The sequence below is a fragment of the Mytilus edulis genome, chromosome 12, assembly GCF_963676685.1.
Source record: "Mytilus edulis chromosome 12, xbMytEdul2.2, whole genome shotgun sequence".
Classification (NCBI taxonomy): domain Eukaryota; kingdom Metazoa; phylum Mollusca; class Bivalvia; order Mytilida; family Mytilidae; genus Mytilus; species Mytilus edulis.
This window is the reverse complement of record NC_092355.1, coordinates 59,884,153-59,908,347: the sequence shown is the minus strand read 5'-3', so window position 1 is coordinate 59,908,347 and position 24,195 is coordinate 59,884,153. Positions and strand designations below refer to the sequence as shown.

At 31.9% G+C, this 24,195-nt stretch overlaps 1 protein-coding gene across 1 annotated transcript; it reads right to left on the bottom strand.

The window, feature by feature from the left end:
* Positions 1–341: 341 nt before the first annotated feature.
* Positions 342–23,864, bottom strand: LOC139497738 (uncharacterized). The gene is made up of 9 exons (XM_071285973.1): positions 23,539–23,864; positions 20,435–21,998; positions 19,770–19,974; positions 19,269–19,469; positions 18,691–18,881; positions 3,710–5,302; positions 2,999–3,203; positions 2,498–2,698; positions 342–2,110 (listed from the first exon to the last, which is right to left on the bottom strand). The coding sequence occupies exons 2-9, from the start codon at positions 21,221–21,223 to the stop codon at positions 1,914–1,916; spliced, it is 3,582 nt and encodes a 1,193-aa protein (XP_071142074.1). The 5' UTR covers positions 21,224–21,998; positions 23,539–23,864; the 3' UTR covers positions 342–1,913.
* Positions 23,865–24,195: the final 331 nt, after the last annotated feature.

The window sequence follows — 24,195 nt, the reverse complement described above, 5'->3', positions numbered from 1 at the left end:
GATAAATTTCATCTTATATTGCATATGAATTTGTTTTTAAACTGCATTTTTCGAACAATATCGTCAAATTAAGACTTATATTGTTTCCCCTTTTTTGCCGTTTTTAGAAAAATGTGACCATTTCCCAGTTTGACGACCAGGCAATTCTGAATGTACGATTAAATACCTTTTAAATGATATATCATATAGCCGTGTGTTATGTAGGTGCATTAAAAACCTCCGAATCCTTGTTTTGGCGCTCGCCTATTATGATTGAACTAATTTGAAATTGAATCTTCTGAATAATATATTTTTAATGTTTCATTAACAAAGGAGTAATTCAAGTTGGTGAACACAATAGAAAATTTATTTAATAAAAATAACAGCAATAAAAAAATAACAAATATTTGCAATTGGATATTAAAATATGAACAATGACAAAAATACTGAAGGAAAGAACAATATTAACAAATATTGATATAAAACAATGGTTAAAAAATTAAAAAATTGTCTTCATAAACAATAGCACGTGCATTTTTCTCGTGCAGTTACGTCAGGTGACCATGTATAAAGTGAATCACAAGTAATAAATAAACGAAAAATATGAGTGTGTCTTACCTGAGGTATACATGTTATAACCAACAAAAGTATTAAAAGTCTTAAAACATTTTTAAATATTAAAACAATCTGCCCTAACAAGATACATAAACAATCAACCTTAAGAAAAACAATAACAAAAGTAAACCTAATTTAGGTAAACATGATAACATGGTACGCATTTAACAAAAAAAATAAAAGATTAAAACAAAAATTCTGAAAAACTTGGATCATTTTTAGAACACAAAATATTAACATTGATGAAATAGTGTCATAGCCTATGAGGAAATCGTTTTAAAATCAAGTTACTTCCCAAATAACTGACATCTACTTTACATGTGTATATGTCTCATCCCCACTTTGAAGATGTAGATTTGGTACTATATCATAAACGTCTGACTGCTTTTGCAGTTTGAAAGCGTCACTCATGACATAATTACATATATAAATCTATATTTGAACATTACACATATAAAACTATATCTAGAACATCCGAAATTGATGAACTGTGATCGTTAACAAAAGCTATCCTATATACTTGACTAATATGATAGATATACACTGATATTTCTTTAAGGTTATTTTTGTATGTTGAAACTCTTTTTAACTTTTCTGGATTCGAGCGTCACTGATGAGTCTTTTGTAGACGTAACGCGCGTCTGGCGTATATACTAAATTTAGTCCTGGTATCAATGATGAGTTTATTTAAGTGCTTTTTTTCTATCACATTCTTAAAAATTTCGAAAAATATTTATCATTAAGTATGAAGGAAATCGAGAGGAAATGAGTTGCCGGATAGACACGTGAATAAATAATATACAAAGCTCTTTATTACAATGATTAGTCGATTAAAGGTATGAAGTATTTGAACAGAAGCTATGAAAGACTCAAATGTGCAATCAAACAATTCAGACTATTTAAGATCTGCATCGTCAAAAATAGTTATATTAGTATTTGAAACATATTACTAATATATCATATTGTATTAATAAACATTGTAAATCATCCCATTTTGGATCGAACCATCAAAACTTTAAACACAGAAGTACAATATTACAATAAATGCATATATTCAATTATAACAACAATACAATAGAATTTCACAAAATATAAATTTCAAAAATAGTAAATAAATTTTACTTTTTAACATTGATTTTGGCACATGATTTGGTGGTCATTTGAATCATTTTACATATGGATGCACAAAGTAATAACTTATGCGAGGTACGTTTTTACGTTTCCTGTTTCGCATCTCCTACATACGGGACATTTTCTAATTGCAGGTTGATTTGGTAGTCATCGTTATCATTTTCTTTATAGAATCGCTGAAAAGTAACTTATGCAAGATAAGTTTTTACAGTTCCTTTCACATACGTCCTACATACGGGACATTTTCTCATGGCAGGAGCGCAGTCAATACAACACACAATATGTCCGCATGGTAGAAATGCAATGGATGCCTCTAGATCTAAACACACTTTACAGAGTCGCTGGTCCCTCAATTGTCTGTTTTCCTCTATCAGATTTTCTGTATCTGAAATAAGAAAAAAATAGAGTTTTTGTATTTATGTAAAATGCTCTCTTGTTCTTGTTTAATTGCTAGTTCATACTATTTTAGCCAAGAACAAAGAAGAAAGTCAGTACTAATGTCAAATTGCAAACTCTTAATATTCAGCTTATTTTACTATATCATAAACAGCTGCGACATGAGCCCATGATACGCCCGTTGCTATTTGAAAGAATAAAGTTCAATAACTTCTCAATGTCATATCAGAAATTCTTCATTTTATAGTTTTGAACTTACTTGCTGAAAGGTATTACCTAACAATCTGAAATATCTGTTATAGTTTAATTTTGTATATATCCTTGCTTTTGGCAATTTAATTGTTTACAAAATTTAGAAAATAAATAGGACGCATACCATCAAACAGTAAATTTTGCTCATTTACTGTCTTGTCTAAGCCATTGCACTGAGTACTGGTACTATCTGATTTGTGGTCACCTGCCGTGTTCGTATTATTTTCATGTTGACTCACGTCTGGTGTGGCTCCTTGCTGTTGAGGATGAGCTTCATCATCTAGTAAAATGTGCATAACGTCTGTTGCTGATATGCTGTTCATATCTGAAATGATTATGAATAATTATATGATATTGCATATTTCATGTAAGCGATCAAAACAAGAAGTATTGCGCAGCAGCTGTGAATTTCACCAATTCTATAAACATCTGTTTTAGATTCATAAAGGTGAAATATAAACTTGTTATTTTTTTTCATTTCTTTTAACTAATATTGATTTCATTTTATTAATTGTGAAGTTTTGTGATAATGCGTAAGGCTGCAAATCTAAAATGCTTTTATCTTCTTATATATCATTCGTATCATGTCATTTTACACATCTAATAAAATTGCAAGAGTTCTTACCTTTTCCGGAAGTCGTTAGATGCTGAAAAGCATTTATAACCTGTTGATCTGTATATCCCATTTCAATGACACTTCTAGCTGCAACTGTTTGTAATATGTCAATGTGTGTTGTTCTAGTAGTACTGGTATTAACTGCAGAGGAAGAAGTTTGAGCTCTCGATGTTGTCTCTTGTGTATTTTCATTTGTTGCATTGGTTTCTCGGTCCTGAAACAGGTAAAAAGTCCATTTTAGAAATGTCAATGATTAAAGTTTAGGAACTCGTGAATTAAGATAAATCATTTAGCAAACTGGTATAATGATCTTTTGTGTCCTTTGGAAAACAATCTAACGGCATGTTGCATACTGTTACTCAGAAGAACAGCAACCAACCATGTAATTGATTCAAAACACCATCGGAATGTACAATTTATCTACTACACATCAAATCGCATTGCACTCCATAAGAAATCCCTGATTACTAAAATTAATTCCGATTTGGGGTTTACTTTTTTGTATCAGGGGAGGGGATTTCATGTTTTGCTTGAAACGGATAAGAACATTTGTTTTTTTCATTGAAATCATCTTTATGTTTGTCAAGTTGTAGTATCATAGTTATCATTTTTATCATTGATATCATTATAATCTGGATTTTTTTCCATAATTTTTCTTTTATGATTTGCTTAGCAATGTACATTCGGGTTAATTAAATTGTGTTTAACATTTTTACTTACTATTTTAGCTTGTCTTTTCTGAACGGCATTAATGAACTTTTCTCCCTTGTTTTGTTTCAGAAAAGTACATTTCGGAAACCATCTGGCATGTTCAACCCATGGATCGTCACCTGCTTCCCAGTTTCGCAGTCCGCCACCACAGAAAAAGCATCTTGTGTAATCATGGTAACCAGCAAACAGAAAACCAGCCAAAGCCATCTGACGTGGTGATTGGTCTAAATATGACGGCCAGCCTTCAAAGGAACTGATTCTAACAGTCAAGCAGGCATAGTTAGGATACTTAGGCTTTTCTAGGTGTATTCCAAGTGATTCGAATTCGGTGTTATGCTGGCATGAACTGGTTTCAGTAGCATTATGGTTTTCATTGGATGTCTGTGTTTCTTGACTATTCTCGTTCTCCGTTGCAGAGCTAGTTCTGTCCCTATTAGATGGTGAACGTATTGGGTTTCCCGGTCTTTCCTGTACATTGTTGCTGGTACCATTGTAAGATGAACTTATTTGTAATCTAGGTTCAGATCTTGATGAAGCATTTTCTGACTGATTCAAACCTTGACTTGTAACAGTTGTTGTATCAACAGTAGAATCAGTATTATTCGGAACAACCGTTGTCTGTTCTTCTTGATTTGCAGACGATGAGAATCTGGGTTCGGCTAGGAGTGCACATGATGGTGACAGCATTTTATGTATAACAACAGGATCGTCACCCGATTTCCATCTGTCATATGTAATTCCACAAGAAAAGCACTTTGTTTTTCTTCCGTCAATGAAGTAAAAACCAGTCTTAGCCATTTTAATTAGATTTATACTAATGTCTCGTGGGAAATTGCTAAACGATGACACTCTCAGAAGTTCATTCGACATTGAATCGCCGTGAGATACTGGCGTGTCACTTGAAAAGCTCTCAAAATAAGTTCTTAAACTGAGTGGAAAAAATTGTGATTTAGACTGTGGGAAAATGCGAACTCGTAATAAATCGCCAAGTACGTTGTAGCTTTCTTTATTTTTTTGTAAGCTTGATTCATTTTGAATTGTACTGACGGTGTCAATATTGTTTAAAGCAGTACCATAGCGTATTGCCGTAAACTCCTGATGGTTTATAATGTGTTCGACATCCGAAGACATTGTTTTGTCAGCCATTGTTTCTAGTCTTTCTATGGTCTGTCTTAAATTTGTTGAATGTTCTTTAATTTTGGCAAATGTTTTCAATCTATTTATAATTTCTGGTATTTGCGCTAGACCCGAAAGGTTTATTGATGAAGTTAGTTGTTGGACTTTATCTTTAAGTTCTTTCAGGTCACTGCAATTTTTTTCATATCCGTTATCATCCTCTGTGTCACTTGTCATATTAATTTTATGCGTGTCGTCTGTATCTGGTAAACACGTGCTTTCTGGTGTTAGGTCAGTTTGTACAGAACGAGAAAGCATGAGAGGCCCTTGTCCAGTATCACTAAATGATCTTTGGATTAATCTTGGTTCGCACATTCTTGAATCCATGGCTCTGCTTTGGTGCTTTCCTTGTAGAACAATATCTGACGTTTCTGTACAACACATAATTGCAGAACAATCTAGAAAAGAAAAATAGGAAAATTTAAGTAGTAAAATTCATCATATTGTCCATAAAAGTGAGCTAGCTATAATGCCTGTATGTAACCATTATGAAAGAAAAAATAACCCAAACTTTCTGCTCGATCCATCCTCAACTGTTTTTTGTTTTTTTTTACAAATATGTTAAACCACTTTTCGTATCTTTTAATGTAACAATTTTGGGATCAAAAATAGCATACAACTTCTACTTTATTTAATTAAGGATCTTAAGTTTAATATATAGAGATAATATAAAGTGTATGTTTAACATTAGGCTGTTACAGTGACAGCAAATCGAATTTCCTGAAGAGGTCGAACCCTGAACAGTTAAGTAAGTATGGAAACTACTGCTAAGCTAAAAAAAAACTCTCTGAATTTGGATTGTGATTGAATATTTATCACAGCATAGATTTGTGTCACAATATATTGTGGTGAAAGAACTGAAAATTTTGAATTTGGATATTTACCTGTTATTGTCCAATATTCAAAATTTAAGTACAATGTTTGATGAAATAAAAAAAAAGTTTAATTTGGAACCCTGTGAACCTTAATGTGGACCAATTCGATAAGGGAGCTTATAATCCAATCTGACTAGATTCAGCACTTCAAACTCAGAACCCCATTTATTCATTTGTTGTTGAAATCAAATAAAGTTTAATTTTGGAACCTGATTTAGACCAACTTGAAAACTGGGCCCAAAATTCCAATATTCAAATACAGGTTTAGATTCAACATCTGATAGAACCCTGTATATACTGAATTTATTTTGAAATGAAACACAGTTTATCCATATACTAATTAATTTTACGTTCAAAGGGAAATATCTTAAACAGAATAAATAATATACAAATAGTTTTCTAAAATTATATAATGATTTAACCCAAAAAATTGTCTCCTGATATCATATATAATTTAACAAAAAGAAATAGTGCTCTAAAATAAGATATGATGTTATATCTATTTTTGAATTAAAATCAATAAAATGATATTTGATTTAACCACTAAAACATTGTAAAAATCAGAATATCGAAGAAAATAAAAAAAAACTTTGGGTTAGGACCCTTTGGACCTCAATGTGTGTTTATCTAATTAGTATTTAAAATAAATACAGGTTTAAATTTAGCATTTTAACGCCTCCTATATATATTACAGTTCTGTTGAAATCAAACACAGTTTAATTTTTGACCCCGATCTGGACCAACAGTGCCAAAACTCAAAAATCTAAATACATGTTTATTGATAGAATAAAAACTTAGTTTTTTTAAGGAGTTAACATCATCAAAACTGTATATTATATAGCATTCAGAAAAATTAGTTTATACAGAACAACAATCAAACCTACAACAAAATTCTTTATATAATTAACCACAGAGAATAATATATATATATCCAAAATGTCTTTTATCTTCAAAACAATATGTTTTTAAAAGCTAACAATAATAACTGTGTATAAGGCATGATGAAAAAAAGTTTAGAAATTAAAGAATATTTCTGAAAAAAAGTAATATCCTTCCCCCCCCCCCCCTAAAAAAGGGGAAAAGAAAATTGAGTTCACCAACCGAGCGCTTGTTTTTTTTTATTATCCTTCGATACCGATGCTGTTTGAAATATATAAAACAAAATATATAAACGCAGAGTATTTGGTAAGTGACTTACTTTATGGATGAGGTCCTGTTGAATGAATCCGTGACCTTTACACTAAAGTTACTTATATTTCATGATAATGAAAGATCTAAAATTAGCTCATATCATAAAATAAATATGCTATCGAAACGTTGCACAACGTTCTTAAAAGAAAGTAACTAAAATTAAAGCTTATAGGTAATGATCAAACACGATCAATACAATGCTTGGATGTATGCCAAGTTTCTTTAATTATGTTATGTAAATGTAAGATACGATAGCAGATTATAAATAGAACTACATATGCCAACTCCAAAATATTAAGATTGAATCCCGTATCAACTATATATGATTAGTAATTTGATTTATATTGAAATTCGGTTTATCTAATTTTTTAATTTTTACATTTCTGGTACCCAACCAAAAAAATGAAAAGACCTTAACATATCCCAATCAAGTTGTTTTACTCATTATATCACATGACAATATCGCAAACAAGTGTTTTAAAGCTCGTCGAGGTTCATGCTTTAATTTGATTTTTGAAATCCGAATTTTGATATAGCTTAACGTCTTGTGTCTTGTAAGATCTTAACTTAAGATTGTCTTATACACAATATAATTATTAAGTAAGATGAATAGTTGGTCATGTTTACAGAATAATGCTGTTTGTTTACAAACAACGTCCCACGTGTGTGTGTGTCATCTAGACGTAATATTGGTTATTTCTAGAATAGATTAGAATATAATAGAATGGAAAAGAACAGGATAGAAAATGATAGGATATAAAAGAACCGAAAAGAATAGATGGTAGGATATAAAAAAAAACAGATTTTAAAATAATAGGATAGAACATATTAGGAATTACAGTATATTAGTAATAAACTAATTTAAAATCAATGGGCACACACGGGGAAATATGGAAAAATTAAAATAACATATATACAAGCATAGAAGAACAATCAGACTCTTGATTGAATGATGATTTTATAAATGAAACAAATAGAAAAATATAACTTCATACATGTACATTATTAATTATGAAAACTTTGTCTTATATATTTTAGATCGTGCTTACAGATCATTGCATGAATACATGTGTTTAAAGTGACGGCTTCATTGAAAAGCGCAGAGCGTCGCGTACTATCAACCCTTTTCCCAACCCAACACCTGCACCCCTTGATTGTAAAAACAGTTATTTTTTGGTAGAAAATGTTCTAATAAAATTTTCTGCAGCTATGTCTCCCTACTTTAAAAAAATATCCGCTTTATTTCATGTATATTTTAATTTCTACAGCATTTAATGTACATTTTGTGAGACATTTATTGTCGTTTATTATAATTATTTTTATGATAATTAACAACATGTGCTGGACAACTGATTCTCCAAAAAAAAAAATCCCCTAAATATTGTATGTTTCGGGAGGAGGGAAAAGAACAGTAAAAGAATGATAAACAGTCGATCGGGTTTTATTTGTATAAATATCGTAATCGCCCAGTCCCCTTTCCCCCAACCCCGGCCTATCCCTTTTGAAAATAATGGGTCCGTTTTAGAAATCTATATAGACCATGATTGTTTGAAAATAACATTGGAATAGAAACAGAAATAAATTTAACACTATATATATATCAGGTATGGGGGAAATTTTGATTCAGTTTTATTTTTCTTGTTTTGTCATCTGTTTAATCACAATATATTTTTCTCCAAAATGGGGGATCACAATATGTGTTTGCTAAAGAAAAAAGAAAAAAACAATACCCCCTCCCCCCTTTAATTTTGGAGTTAAATGGTCGTTCCATAACAGTCGGAGATTATCTTATTTATTTTTATTGGTTGTTTTCTTTCTCGAAACATTTTTTGTTTAGAGATTTGTATCCTCGCAAAACATTATTAAAATAATTATTATAAAATAAACAAAATAAATTGAAATAAAATTCATTTAAATCAGATCATTTGGTAATGAATGATTGAGAAAAAAACTTAAATTCGAAACTAATGGAATAGCTGAAACGCGCTATTGGTACACGTTTTCACCGTATTATAACTCATTACCATATATTGCATCAGTTTTGATTTAATTTTAACTTACCTTTGACACCACACTAATGGTGTATGCATATGTCGATAAAATAATGTATCTATGCAAAACTTGTGCTATTTTAATTACAGATGCTGAATTCACTAGCAATTTGACCAAGAAGTCATATTTTACCAGAAGTTACGATGATCTGAATTGTAAATCGATAAATGTCGTTTACGGATTAGAGTGCAACCTTTGCGGATTGGTATACGTCGGTGAAACGAAAGGAAGGCTAAACAAACGGATGTGCGGTCATAGATCAGACATTAACCTCAATGCTAACGACATTCTATACCAGCATTTCAATCAGCCCGATCATTCCATCGTTTCTATGACAGTTCGCATTATCGAAAAGATATACCATAGCTCTAACAATCCTAATCTTTCAACGACTCTCCGTAGACAAAAAGAAGACTACTGGATTAGACAATTGGGAACTGCAACACCGTATGGCTGCAATGACAAAATTGATGGTATAGGTATTCTATCTAGTCCTTCGTGTAACTCGGTGAATGTGATGAATATTTTCAACTCGACTCCTCGACGTAGACGCAGTCATGGTCATCGTCATTATACATCACCCTCTCTGCATGATGTCTCTATTAATGACTTGCTGCCATTCATACAAAAACCGTTAGGTATTCATCACATTCGCACGAAACTTTATTCATTACCCCTTTCAAAACTTCATTCTCTGTTCAATTTATGTTTGGAATCCACTGTTACAAACCCTCATTCAAACCAATACAAACTTCAAGCTATAATTTCGGATATTGCAAGTCACAGACTTTTCAAGCCAGTTCGCATTGGAAAAGATGAAAAAGAGAAAAGATATTTTCTAAATCTTTCCTTTGCCAACAAAGGTCTCGATGGCGTCAACCTTGGCAATATCCTTCATCATAAATTAGTTCAATCGAAAATACCTCCTTATTTTAAAGACCAGTCTGTACCAATAATTTCTTATACCTATACCAAACCTATTGCAACTAAAATTTTCAATTACAAACGCGTTTTGCAGGATCTCGATATTGACGACTTCAAGTCTAAACCTCCTGATTGCACTTGTGCTAGTTCCCAATTCACATATAATCCCGCTGGCCACGTTATTACCGGTGACCTTAACATTGTTAATAACACTTCTCTACGAAACGTGTTATCGAAAGGTCCGAAATATCGTGAGCCTAAATCCATCAATTGGAAATACAACTTTAAAATTTTGATGGATTCAGTCGAGGATTATGCCAGGCAATGGGCTAAGCGCGAGAAGGAAGACGTAGACACTCTATCCGAATGGATAAAGACAGTGAGGTCCTTAATACAAATCAGAATTAAGAAACTGAATGGGTCCATCAATGCCCATGCTACGTCAATTTTTAAAGACCCAAATGTTGCTAAACACCTATCCGACCTCCATGATAAATATGTTGTTGTCCCCGCAGACAAAGCCCCAAATAACATCGTTTTTGTCTGTAAAAGTCATTACATTAATTGCTTGATAAACGAATTAGGTATAGACAATTCACTTGGAAACATATACCCTCACGACACTTACCAAAGAGGAAATCCTGGATAATCATAGGTCTGTTCTTTGTTCCTTTGGTATTTCAACCAAAGATGAAGAACTGGATCTTCCATCACTGTATTGGATACCTAAACTACATAAGTGTCCTTACAAACAGCGGTATATTGCTGGGTCTTCCAAGTGCTCCACAAAACCTCTTTCTAAATTATTAACATCCATTTTATCAGCAATCAAAGACGGGCTTCAAAGTTATTGTGAAACTGCCTATTCTAGAGGTGGCGTGAATCAGATGTGGATACTTAAAAATTCCAAAGATCTTTTAGAGTACATACAATCTAACTCTCTTTCATCTTGTAACAGTATTAAAACATTTGACTTCTCTACTCTTTACACAAGTATTCCACATTCCAAACTTAAAGACAAATTAAAAGAGCTGGTATTACTTTGCTTCATAAAAAAGAATGGCCAACGTAGATACAAGTATCTTGTCTTAGGGAGGGATAAATCCTACTTTGTAAAGAATCACTCTGATTCAAACAAAAAATTCTCTGAAACCGATATTATCAAGATGCTTGATTTCTTGATTGACAACATATTTGTTACGTTCGGAGGACGTGTTTTCAACAGACTGTCGGCATACCAATGGGAACAAACTGTGCCCCTCTACTTGCAGACTTGTTTCTTTATTATTATGAGGCTGACTTCATGCAGGAACTTCTTAGGAAGAAAGATAAGAAGTTAGCAATATCCTTTAACTCTACTTTCCGCTATATAGATGACGTTCTTTCACTAAACAATTCAAAATTTGGTGACTATGTGGAACGCATCTATCCCATCGAATTGGAGATAAAGGATACTACAGATACAGTTAAGTCAGCTTCATATCTTGACTTACATCTAGAAATTGACAATGAGGGTCGGTTGAAGACAAAACTTTACGACAAAAGAGATGATTTCAGCTTTCCAATTGTGAACTTTCCATTTCTAAGTAGCAACATTCCAGCAGCACCTGCATACGGGGTATATATCTCTCAAATGATACGATATTCCCGTGCTTGCATTTCCTATCATGAGTTTCTTGATAGAGGGTTACTGCTCACAAGGAAGCTATTAAATCAAGAGTTCCAAATGGTGAAGTTGAAATCATCCCTTCGTAAATTTTACGGACGCCATCACGAGTTGGTTGACCGTTATGGAATAACCATTTCACAAATGATATCGGATATGTTCCTCACGTCGTAACTACAATCCCCTTCCCTTTCATGAATTTGACCTACCGAATTAGACTATTTACCGGATTTGTAATCACATAAGCAACACGACGGGTGCCGCATGTGGAGCAGGATCTGCTTACCCTTCCGGAGCACCTGAGATCACCCCTAGTTTTTGGTGGGGTTCGTGTTGTTTATTCTTTAGTTTTCTATGTTGTGTCATGTGTACTATTGTTTTTCTGTTTGTCTTTTTCATTTTTAGCCATGGCGTTGTCAGTTTGTTTTAGATTTATGAGTTTGACTGTCCCTTTGGTATCTTTCGTCCCTCTTTTATAGAACGCTAACGTAGAAATATTTTTTTCGGATGACTTATAAATAGATCGGGTATTTCTTGGGATATACCTTGTATGTTGTGTAACATTGTTTAAATATACACATTATAAAGGTCTGCATATATCAATTCTGAAAAACTAAAACGTGTAATGAAATCAAAATATAAGATCAAAGTTTAATTGTTTTAATTGATTTTATCGTATCCGACGAATAATTTTCAATTATCGGAAAAAATAGAAATGTTGTTGAAACAAGGATTGATATAGTAGTATAGATTTATATCCCTTTTGAAATAATGAGTAACGGAAACGTCTCATTATAAATAATAATCAAGTTCTTTTCTTAAAGCAATTCATTACTTGTCGTTAAAGTTCAACACAACAAGAAACCAGCGTCGCCAATTGTCGCCCACTGCCTTAGCCTTACCTTCAATTTCAATATAAAATTTCGCTAGTTCGTGGCAATGCTTATATGTATGCGGTAAACATCAAGTTAATAAGTTTTGGGTCATTATACTTGTCAAATTTCTGTAGCATCGCTTATAAATAACAAGCTTGGTACCACATGTTCAAAAAGATCAGACATCTTGCTAACAATATGTCAGAAATTAAGACGGACTAAGGATTTAAGTCAGTGATGATAACCAAGGACTCATGCTTAAAGAAATTAGAATATACAATCATGACAATTGACATTCGAAAATTATATAAAAACACATGAGGACCTGACTATTTTGACTTAATCGAATAAGAGGTACTACAGAAAGGGAAAAGATTCGAATATAATATAGACCCCTCCGGAACCCTTATGAGTTATTGTAAGGGTTCCTTCAACATAAAGAGTTCATAGAATTCTTCCCTTATGCAGTATCGAATTCAACGTACTAATTACAGCGGGACGTGCCTGCTTATTTAACCATCTGCGTAGCGAAATTCCACTATAGCAATAGTTAAACATGTTCCACTGGACGTCAGATATCCAGGAATGTTTACAAGTATCTTAGACAACTATGCTTCATTAACAAAAGAGTCATGCAATTTGGTAAACAAAGTTGCAACTGTATGTAACAGCAATAAAAAATAATAGTTATAAAAAATATTAGCATCTGGATATTAATAACAATAAAAATATTTTTGCAGAAAATAAAGTATCAACGTATGTGAATATAAGACAATGGCTAAAACTCATCACGTACATTGTTCTCGTGCAGTTTTGTCGAGTTACCATTTATAACAAATATAAAGCGAATCACAAGTTATGAAATTATAAAAAAAGAAAATAATACTGTGTATCTTTAAATACCTGAGTTATAACAAACAGAAGTCATAAACAATTACATTATCAAAGAACATGATAATATGCCATGTGAACCTAAATAAAGGTAACAGTAGTATACCGCTGTTCAAAACTCATAAATCCATGGACAAAAAACAAAATCGGGATAACAAACTAAAACCGAGGGAAACGCATTAAATATAAGAGGAGAACAACGACATAACACTAAAATGTAACACACATAGACAAAATCCCACGAGAATAACAAATATAACATATATATATAACATCAAAACCGAATACATGAGTATCAATAACAAAAGTTAACACATTCAACAAACAAAAAAACTAATTTTATCAAAGTTCTGATTTGACTATATTTTGTTCATAGAAGAGAAACACTAGATAAATAGCGTCAAGGTCTACAAAAACCAAACGACAATGCAACACACACCGGATATAAGATATTTTCCTGACTTGGTACAGTAAGTTTAACTAATTAGTGTGAAATCATCAAACTTGATATTTTTCACAGAAATAGTACCATCCAAGGTTTAAATTTATAATTAAACACTTGCTTAATAAATTTTGTTGTTGACTCATTCATCATTTCAATTGAACTAAATATTGTACCGTCTCAATGGATGATGAATACACTTAAAATGATAGGCGTGATATACACATATATATTAAAGATGTTAAATTATTGTCATACGCCTAAAAAATTTCAACAAGGAAATAGAAATGAAGTTCAGTTCAATGAAACATAAATATATCTAAACAAATTCAAATAGCTGAATAACTATTAAATTAACAAGTTATCGAGGGTCTAGGTGTGAATCCTTCTTTTCTTTATTCTTTAATGTCAGAAGTAGTTTTTCTCCATTATAAAAATTGTATTATTATTCTTTTTTCTTTATTTACATTGCAATAGCTCCCCATTGATATTATATTTTTATGAATGATCTATGTTTGTCTCTATTCTTTATGTTTTTTGACAACTTTAACGTTGATTTGTCCCATTGTTTAACTGTAAACCCTATTTAGACCCTAATTATAAAATTCCATGGGTGTTTCATTGTATATTAATACTATTTTAACACATAAAATTGGGAAAAGAAATGGGGAATGTGTCAAAGCTACACCAACCCGACCATAGAGCAGACAACAGCCGAAGGCCACCAATGGGTCTTCAATGTAGCGAGAATTCCCGCACCCGTAGGTATCCTTCAGCTGGACCCTAAAAAATATGTATACTAGTACTGTGATAATGGACGTCATACTAAACTCCGAATTATACACAAGAAACTAAAATTAAAAATTATACAAGACAAACAAAGGCCAGAGGCTCCTAACACCTTATCTTCTTCCTCTTTTTTACAGCATTGATCAAATCAAACAAGTGGAAAATAACACACAAACAAAATGCGAATATCAAAATAATTTAAACAGTTGTTGCGTCTTTGACTATTGCAGAAACATGTCAATTAAAGGCAGCAGTAGTATACTGGTGTTCAAAAGTCATAAATCGGTTGAGTAAAAACAAATCCGAGTTCCAAACCAAAAATCAAGGGAAATCCATTACTTATTATAGGAAAACAAATGAACAACAGGAACACCGAAGTGCAACAAAACACAAACGATAACAATCATAGAAACGAACTATTTGATAACAGCTGTAATATTCCTGACTTGGTACAGGACATTTAAAAAAACCAATGGTGGGTTGAACCTTTGTAAATGGCATGCGAAACCTTCGGCGTTTTTACAATGATAAATAAATGCCGATAAAACACTTCGTGACAGAAATGCAGCTAAAAAAACAAGCAATAGTAGTCATTTCAGATCTATAGAAACTCACAATCAAACAATATAATTGTCGGCAGATCATACAAACCGCAGAACAAAGGAACATATTCACTGTCTATTAAATGTGTACATCTCCTTCGTAACAAAAAAAGATATCGACAAAATTATTTTTCTAAATTGTTTGTTGCATCCTCAGGAATATAAGCTTAAGGTAAATGACAGTTTTCAATTAAAAGCCTGTCACCAAATATCAGTTAGCTTGTATTTGTAGTACTGCCCAATGTGTGTATACGATTGATTAATTGATTGTTTTTTGTTTGCTTTACGTTTTAATGGCAATGCATGTACATGAACAGAACAATTTGACATAGACCAATAGAGAGATACAGTCAAAGGATTCGATGGGAATGAAGGGCGGGATGAATTCCGATGCCACTAAAAAGGAAATTATATTGGATAGAGACAGAAATTAGGCCTTGCAACAGGCCAACCACGGACCATACAAAAGTCAATTACTGTGCAAACACAGTACTCTACCTACACCTTTCTAATCGGACGGGATATTAACGATCCTACTTTGCAGCCCTATAGAATAAATTTGATATATTTTTACTTTACCGGTACGGTATTCATGTGACAGACGAACGTCTTGAAATGTAAGAACCCTATCGGACTAGTCTACAATGACTATAGATAGAGGAACAAATTGACTGCTAAATGGATAGTCGAAGTACAGGTTGATAGATGTTCAAAATAACCCTCTTCTGAGCAAGGACAAAATTAATCCATGTAAGTGAGTGATGCCAGCTCATGACTCTTCCTTGGAGAAATTGGAATGTACAATTTACATCCGGAAAATATAATAAAAACATATAGATGTATAACAAAAATGCTTTTAATTATAAGACAATTTGAACAGATATCACAAATAGTTCAATAGCACAACGCATGGTTTATCTGAGGTAACATGTAGTATATGATAAAGGAAGAATAATAAACAACCGTTTCAAATATAAACTAACAATAATAAAAAAATATTTATCAACTGTGTATGAACGATAATAAAAAATCGTTAAACTGTGTCTAAACGATAATAACAAATCGATGAACTACATGCATGAATAGCAGTGATAATACCAAATATATTAACTACATGTACTCACAATATAAGAACACACCGGATAATGAATATCAGTTCAATATAAGAACTTTATTTTTTTTAAATCGACATATATACGACGCTTGGCTTAGATTTCAGAGCGCATCACACTTATTCATAAAACATTCTACAATTATATCAAAGTTAAGAATTCGGTAGTGCAAATAAACAATGGATTTCAGAATAACAACGAAACATATTTAATCAATGCCCAGTGCAAATGTTTCGTGAATAATCATTTAAATAATAAATATCAATATGATACGTCGGTACTGCCAAAACGCCCATATACAAATGAAATTAAATTTGATAGAGGTAGTAATCCATTTGCAATTAGTTTATATATATACAAGACGAAGATGGATTATCAATTAACTCAATAGGAACATCGTAATATCTATTAGGTAGGTCGATAAGACGAGAGCGTAACATTTTGATCTTACCGAAAAAGAGGTACTAAAAAGCGGAAGACATTCAAATATGAAGCAACCTACAGAAAACCTATAATGAGTATGCGTTATCCCAAAGGTTCCTTTGACATACAGAGTATATGGCATTCTTCCGTTATGAAGTATCGAATTCAACGTACCAATTACGACCGGACGTGCCTGTGAATTTAACATATGCACAGCCTTTTAGACAATCTACTTTCGCAAAAGTTAAACATGTTCCAACGGACAGAAGAACTACAGGGATGTTCAAAATTATCTTGGTCAATCCTTATGATTGAACTAATTGGAAATTGAATCTTCTGAATAATATATTTTTAATGTTTCATTAACAAAGGAGTAATTCAAGTTGGTGAACACAATAGCAAATTTATTTAATAAAAATAACAGCAATAAAAAAATAACAAAAAATTGCAATTGGATATTAAAATATGAACAATGACAAAAATACTGAAAGAAGTTACAATATTAACAAATATTGATATAAAACAAACGTTAAAAAATTGTCTTCATAAACAATAGCACGTGCATTTTTCTCGTGCAGTTACGTCAGGTGACCATGTATAAAGTGAATCACAAGTAATAAATAAACAAAAAATATGAGTGTGTCTTACCTGAGGTATACATGTTATAACCAACAAAAGTATTAAAAGTCTTAAAACATTTTTAAATATTAAAACAATCTGCCCTAACAAGATACATAAACAATCAACCTTAAGAAAAACAATAACAAAAGTAAACCTAATTTAGGTAAACATGATAACATGGTACGCATTTAACAAAAAAAAGTAAAAGATTAAAACAAAAATTCTGAAAAACTTGGATCATTTTTAGAACACAAAATATTAACATTGATGAAATAGTGTCCTAGCCTATGAGGAAATCGTTTTAAAATCAAGTTACTTCCCAAATAACTGACATCTACTTTACATGTGTATATTTCTCATCCCCACTTTAAAGATGTAGATTTGGTACATGTATCATAAACGTCTGACTGCTTTTGCAGTGTGAATGCGTCACTCATGACATAATTACATATATAAATCTATATTTAGAACATTACACATATAAAACTATATCTAGAACATCCGCAATTGATGAACTGTGATCGTTAACAAAAGCTATCCTATATACTTGACTAATATGATAGCTAAACACTGATATTTCTATAAGGTTATTTTTGTATGTTGAAACTCTTTTTAACTTTTCTGGATTCGAGCGTCACTGATGAGTCCTTTGTAGACGTTAAGCGCGTCTGGCGTATGTACTAAATTTAGTCCTGGTATCAATGATGAGTTTATTTAAGTGCTTTTTTTCTATCACATTCTTAAAAATTTCGAAAAATATTTATCAGTAAGTATGAAGGAAATCGAGAGGAAATGAGTTGGCGGATAGACACGTGACTAAAGAATATACAAAGCTCTTTATTACAATGATTAGTCGATTAAAGGTATGAAGTATTTGAACAGAAGCTATGAAAGACTCAAATGTGCAATCAAACAATTCAGACTATTTAAGATCTGCATCGTCAAAAATAGTTATATTAGTATTTGAAACATATTACATTACTAATATATTATATTGTATTAATAAACATTGTAAATCATCCCATTTTGGATCGAACCATCAAATTTTAAACACAGAAGTACAATATTACAATAAATGCATATATTCAATTATAACAACAATACAATAGAATTTCACAAAATATAAATTTCAAAAATAGTAAATAAATTTTACTTTTTAAGATTGATTTTGGCACATGGGTGTCATTTGAATCATTTTACATATGGATCCACAAAGTAATAACTTATGCGAGGTACGTTTTTACGTTTCCTGTTTCGTATCTCCTACATACGGGACATTTTCTAATTGCAGGTTGATTTGGTAGTCATCGTTATCATTTTCTTTATAGAATCGCTGAAAAGTAACTTATGCAAGATAAGTTTTTACAGTTCCTTTCACATACGTCCTACATACGGGACATTTTCTCATGGCAGGAGCGCAGTCAATACAACACACAATATGTCCGCATGGTAGAAATGCAATGGATGCCTCTAGATCTAAACACACTTTACAGAGTCGCTGGTCCCTCAATTGTCTGTTTTTCTCTATCAGATTTTCTGTATCTGAAATAAGAAAAAATAGAGTTTTTGTATTTATGTAAAATGCTCTCTTGTTCTTGTTTAATTGCTAGTTCATACTATTTTAGCCAAGAACAAAGACGAAAGTCAGTACTAATGTCAAATTGCAAACTCTTAATATTTAGCTTATTTTACTATATCAATAAACAGCTGCGATATGAGCCCATGATACGCCCGTCGCTATTTGAAAGAATAAAGTTCAATAACTTCTCAATGTCATATCAGAAATTCTTCATTTTATAGTTTTGAATTTACTTGCTGAAAGGTATTGCCTAACACTCTGAAATATCTGTTATAGTTTAATTTTGTATATATCCTTGCGTTTGGCAATTTAATTGTTTACAAAATTAAGAAAATAAATAGGAAGCATACCATCAAACAGTAAATTTTCCTCATTTACTGTCTTGTCTAAGCCATTGCACTGAGTACTGGTACTATCTGATTTGTGGTCACCTGCCGTGTTCGTGTTATTTTCATGTTGAGTCACGTCTGATGTGGCTCCTTGCTGCTGAGGATGAGCTTCATCATCTAGTAAAATGTGCATAACGTCTGTTGCTGATATGCTGTTCATATCTGAAATGATTATGAATAATTATATGATATTGCATATTTCATGTAAGCGATCAAAACAAGAAGTATTGCGCAGCAGCTGTGAATTTCACCAATTCTATAAACATATGTTTTTGATTCATAAAGGTGAAATATAAACTTGTTAAGTTTTTCATTTCTTTTCACTAATCTTGATTTCATTTTATTTATTGTGAAGTTTTGTAATAATGCTTAAGGCTGCAAATCTAAAATGCTTTTATCTTCTTATATATCATTCGTATCATGTCGTTTTACACATCTAATAAAATTTGCAAGACTTCATACCTTTTCCGGAAGTCGTTAGATGCTGAAAAGCATTTATAACCTGTTGATCTGTATATCCCATTTCAATGACACTTCTAGCTGCAACTGTTTGTAAAATGTCATTGTGTGTTGTTCTAGTAGTACTGGTATTTACAGCAGAGGAAGAAGTTTGAGCTCTCGATTTTGTCTCTTGTGTATTTTCATTTGTTGCATTGGTTTCTCGGTCCTAAAACAGGCAAAAAGTTCATTTTAAATATGTCAATGATTAAAATTTAGGAACTTATGAATCAAAATAAATCATGTATGCAAACTGGTATAATGATATTTTGTGGTCTTTGGAAAACAGTCTATTGTTACTCAGAAGAACAGCAACCAACCATGTAATTGATCCAAAGAAGAAAACGTCAAATCGCATAACAAGTCCTTGATTACTAAAAATAATTCCGATTTGGGGTTATTTATTTTTGGTTTCAGGCGAGGGGGCTTCATGTTTTGCATGTAAACGTATAAGAACGTTCATTTTTTTATTGAAATCATCTTTATGTTTGTCAAGTTGTAGTATCATGTGTTTCATTTTTATCAGTGATATCATTATAATCGGGTTTTTTCCCCATATTTTTGCTTTTATGATTTGCTTAGCAATGTATATTCGGGTTAATTGTATTTTGTTTAACATTTTTACTTACTATTTCGGCTTGTCTTTTCTGAACGGCGTTAATGAACTTTTCTCCTTTGTTTTGTTTCAGAAAAGTACATTTCGGAAACCATCTGGCATGTTCAACCCATGGATCGTCACCTGCTTCCCAGTTTCGCAGTCCTCCACCACAGAAAAAGCATCTTGTGTAATCATGGTAACCAGCAAACAGAAAACCAGCGAGAGCCATCTGACGTGGGGATTGGTCTAAATATGATGGCCAGCCTTCATAGGAACTGATCCTAACAGTCAAGCAGGCATAGTTAGGATACTTAGGTTTTTCCAGGTGTATTCCAAGTAATTCGAATTCGGTGTTATGCTGGCATGAACTGGTACCAGTAGCATTATGGTTTTCATTGGATGTCTGTGCGTCTTGACTACTCTCGTGCCCTGTTGCAGAGCTAGATCTGTCTCTATTATATGGTGAACTTATTTGGTTTCCCAGTCTTTCCTGTACATTGTTGCTGGTACCATTGTAAGATTGTTCGATTTGTATTCTAGGTTCATATGTTGATGATGCATTTTCTGACTGATTCAAACCTTGACTTGTAACAGTTCTTGTATCAACGGTAGAATCAGTTTTATTCGAAAGAACAGTTGTCCGTTCTTCGTGATTTTCAGACGATGAGAGTCTTGGTTCGACTAGTAGTGCGCATGATGGTGACAGCAAGCGATGTATGACGACAGGATCGTCACCCGATTTCCATTTGTCATATGTAACTCCACAAGAAAAGCACTTTGTTTTTCTTCCGTCAATGTAGTAAAAACCGGTCTTAGCCATTTTAATTAGATTTATATTATTTCTTGTGGGAAATTGCTAAACGATGACACTCTAAGTAGTTCATTTGACATTGACTTGCAGTGCGATACTGGCGTACCACTTGAAATACTCTCAAAATAATTTGTTAAACTAAAAGGACATAATTGAGGTTTAGACTGTGGGAAAATGTGTATTCGCAATAAATCGCCAAGTACATTGTAGCTGTCTTTATTCTTTTTTAAGCTTGATTCCTTTTGAACTTTACTGACGGTATCTATATTCTTTAAAGCAGTACTATAGCGTATTGCCGTTAACTCCTGATGGTTTATAATGTGTTCGACATCCGAAGACATTGTTTTGTCAGCCATTAATTTTAGTCTTTCTATGGTCAGTCTTAAATTCGTTGAGTGTTCTTTGATGTTAGCAAATGTTTTCAGTCTATTAATTATTTCTGGTATTTGCGCTGGACCCGAAAAGTTTAGTGCTAAAGTCAGTTGTTGAACTTTTTCGTCGAGTTCTTTGAGGTCACTGCAAACTTTTCCATATCCTTTCTCATCCTCTTTGTCACGTGTCGTATCAATTGCATGCGTGTCTTCAGTTTCCTGTAAACACGTGCTTTCTGGTGTTTGGTCAGTTTGTACAGAACGTGAAAGCATGAGAGGCCCTTGCCCCGTATCACTAAATGATCTTTGGAATATTCTTGGTTCGCACATTCTTGAATCAATGGCTCTGCTTTGGTGTTTTCCTTGTAGAACAATATCTAACATTTCTGTACAACACATAATTGCAGAATAATCTAGAAAAAAAAATAGGAAGATTAAAGTAGTAAAATACAATTTTCATTTGATTTTGCCATGTGATTATGAACGTTCCGGTTAGATTTTCCTCTGAGTTCAGTATTTTTGTGATTTTACTTTATACGTCATAATGATTGTCTGTAATCAATATGAAAGAAAAAATAAGCCAAATTAGTTGCTCAATCCAACTTCCTCTGTTTCTTTGGGTTTTTTTTTAAATATGTACTATGCCCACTTTTCATTACTTCTACTACATTTAAGCTAAAAAAAAAAACTCTCTGAATTTGGATTGTGATTAAAGATTGATCACACAATAGATTTGTGTCACTAAATATGGTGGTGAAAGAACTGAAAATTTTGAAATTTGATGTTTAGTTTCAACATTTGAAAGAACCATATATATACTGAGTTTATTTTGAAATGAAACAGTCTAACTTTATCCATATAATAAATAATTTTCTATTTAAAGGGAAATAACTCAAACAGAATAAATAATATACAAATAGTTCTCCAAAATTAGATATGATGTTACATCTATTTTTGAATGAAAAACAATAAAATGATTCATGATTTTACCACTTAAACATTGTTAGAATCAGCATATAAAACAAAATCATTTTTTTATGAAATTAAACAAAACTTTGATTTAGGACCCTTTGGACCTGAATGTGTTTTTATCTAATTTGATTCATATTGAAAGGGGTTTTATTTTATGTTTTACATTTTTTGTTTCCAAAACATATATAGGTACTTGGGACAGGACATTTTTTTTTGTTCCCTCCCTTTTTCAAACTCCGTTATTTTTTCTATTGATTCCAATTATATTTTGCGTTTTTCTGTATCATTAGAACAAAAATATACTATAAATATACTAAATATACTACTTGTATTTTTATTTCCCATCAAATTCAAGTTTACTATCCACAGCGGTCACTGATAAATTAAATAGAGAATCTCTAATAAATTCTAATTATACAGAAAAACTAGAAATAATTAAAACTAATAGAAAAAAGATTTTGAGAAAAAAAGGGGGAGGGCAAAAACAAATTGCCCTATCCACAAGTACCTATGATCCCAACAAAAATATAAGACCTTAACATATTCCTAAGAAATTGTTTTTAATCTTTTCCAACTGTACATATACGCAGTTCTGATTTCATTGTTACAGTCAATCGTACAATGTCTGGTAATTCTGAGAACAAAAAATACTTCTTCTTTTATATATGTCTAAATTTATTTTAAAATTTTGAACAAGTTTAAACAATTTTTTAGCAATATTTTGTACATGTTTTATCATGTTTGAGGTATTTTTTGTGCATGCTATAACTTGTATTTTTGCATGGTCCAATTTATAACATGTACATATATGTTATAAAATCGCAACTTGTACCCGACATGCTATATATTTTATAAAAAAAAACAAAAAAAAACATATAATATAGAGAAGCTGTTGTTATCATTAATTGTAAAATATTAATACTTTTATATAATTCAAGTTAAGAAAAACGTGCTTCGCGTGCATACATATCGTGTGCTTACCTCACAGTGTCCCTTTAACATATAGTTGAGTCATACGATGTTTTAAATATATATTCCACTTTAGAAATATCTATTTTTAGAAAACAAATAGTTTTTAGAATGACTCATCATAATCACATGACGCGAGTCGGATTTATGTTTGTATATTGAACGGATTCCGAATGCTTATCAAGCTTAATGTATTGTGTCTTTTGCACAATATTAATGTATGATGGTCTTTTATACAATCTTAACGTAAGATTATCTTATACACAGTATTAAGTAAGATGAAAACGTTGTCATGTTTACAGAATATCAGCTGTTTGTTTACAAACAACGACGCACGTGGTTGTGTGTCATCTAGACGTAATCTGATTGGTTAGTTCTAGAATTGGAATATCATAGAAAGGAAAAGAATAGAATAGAATAGAAAATTGATAGGATATAAAAGAACAGATTTGAAAAGAATAGGATAGAATATATTAGGGATTATATTTTAATAGAATAGAATATGTTTATGTTTAAAAGTACTGGGCATACAATTTAAGGGACAATATGGAAAATGATTACAGTAACACGTTCATGAAAATACAAACATAGAAGAACAATACACATGGAAGCAAATACTTGATTGATAGATTGTAAATGGAACAATTAAAAATTATAAAATACAACTTC

Coding starts and splice junctions, on each gene's coding strand:
- LOC139497738 (XM_071285973.1), bottom strand. CDS start 21,223: ATGGCTAAGACCGGTTTTTACTACATTGACGGAAGAAAAACAAAGTGC. Junction 19,975..20,434: donor AGAAAAGACAAGCCGAAATA/GTAAGTAAAAAT, acceptor TGCCTGTTTTAG/GACCGAGAAACCAATGCAAC. Junction 2,699..2,998: donor TCTAACGACTTCCGGAAAAG/GTAAGAACTCTT, acceptor TAATCATTTCAG/ATATGAACAGCATATCAGCA.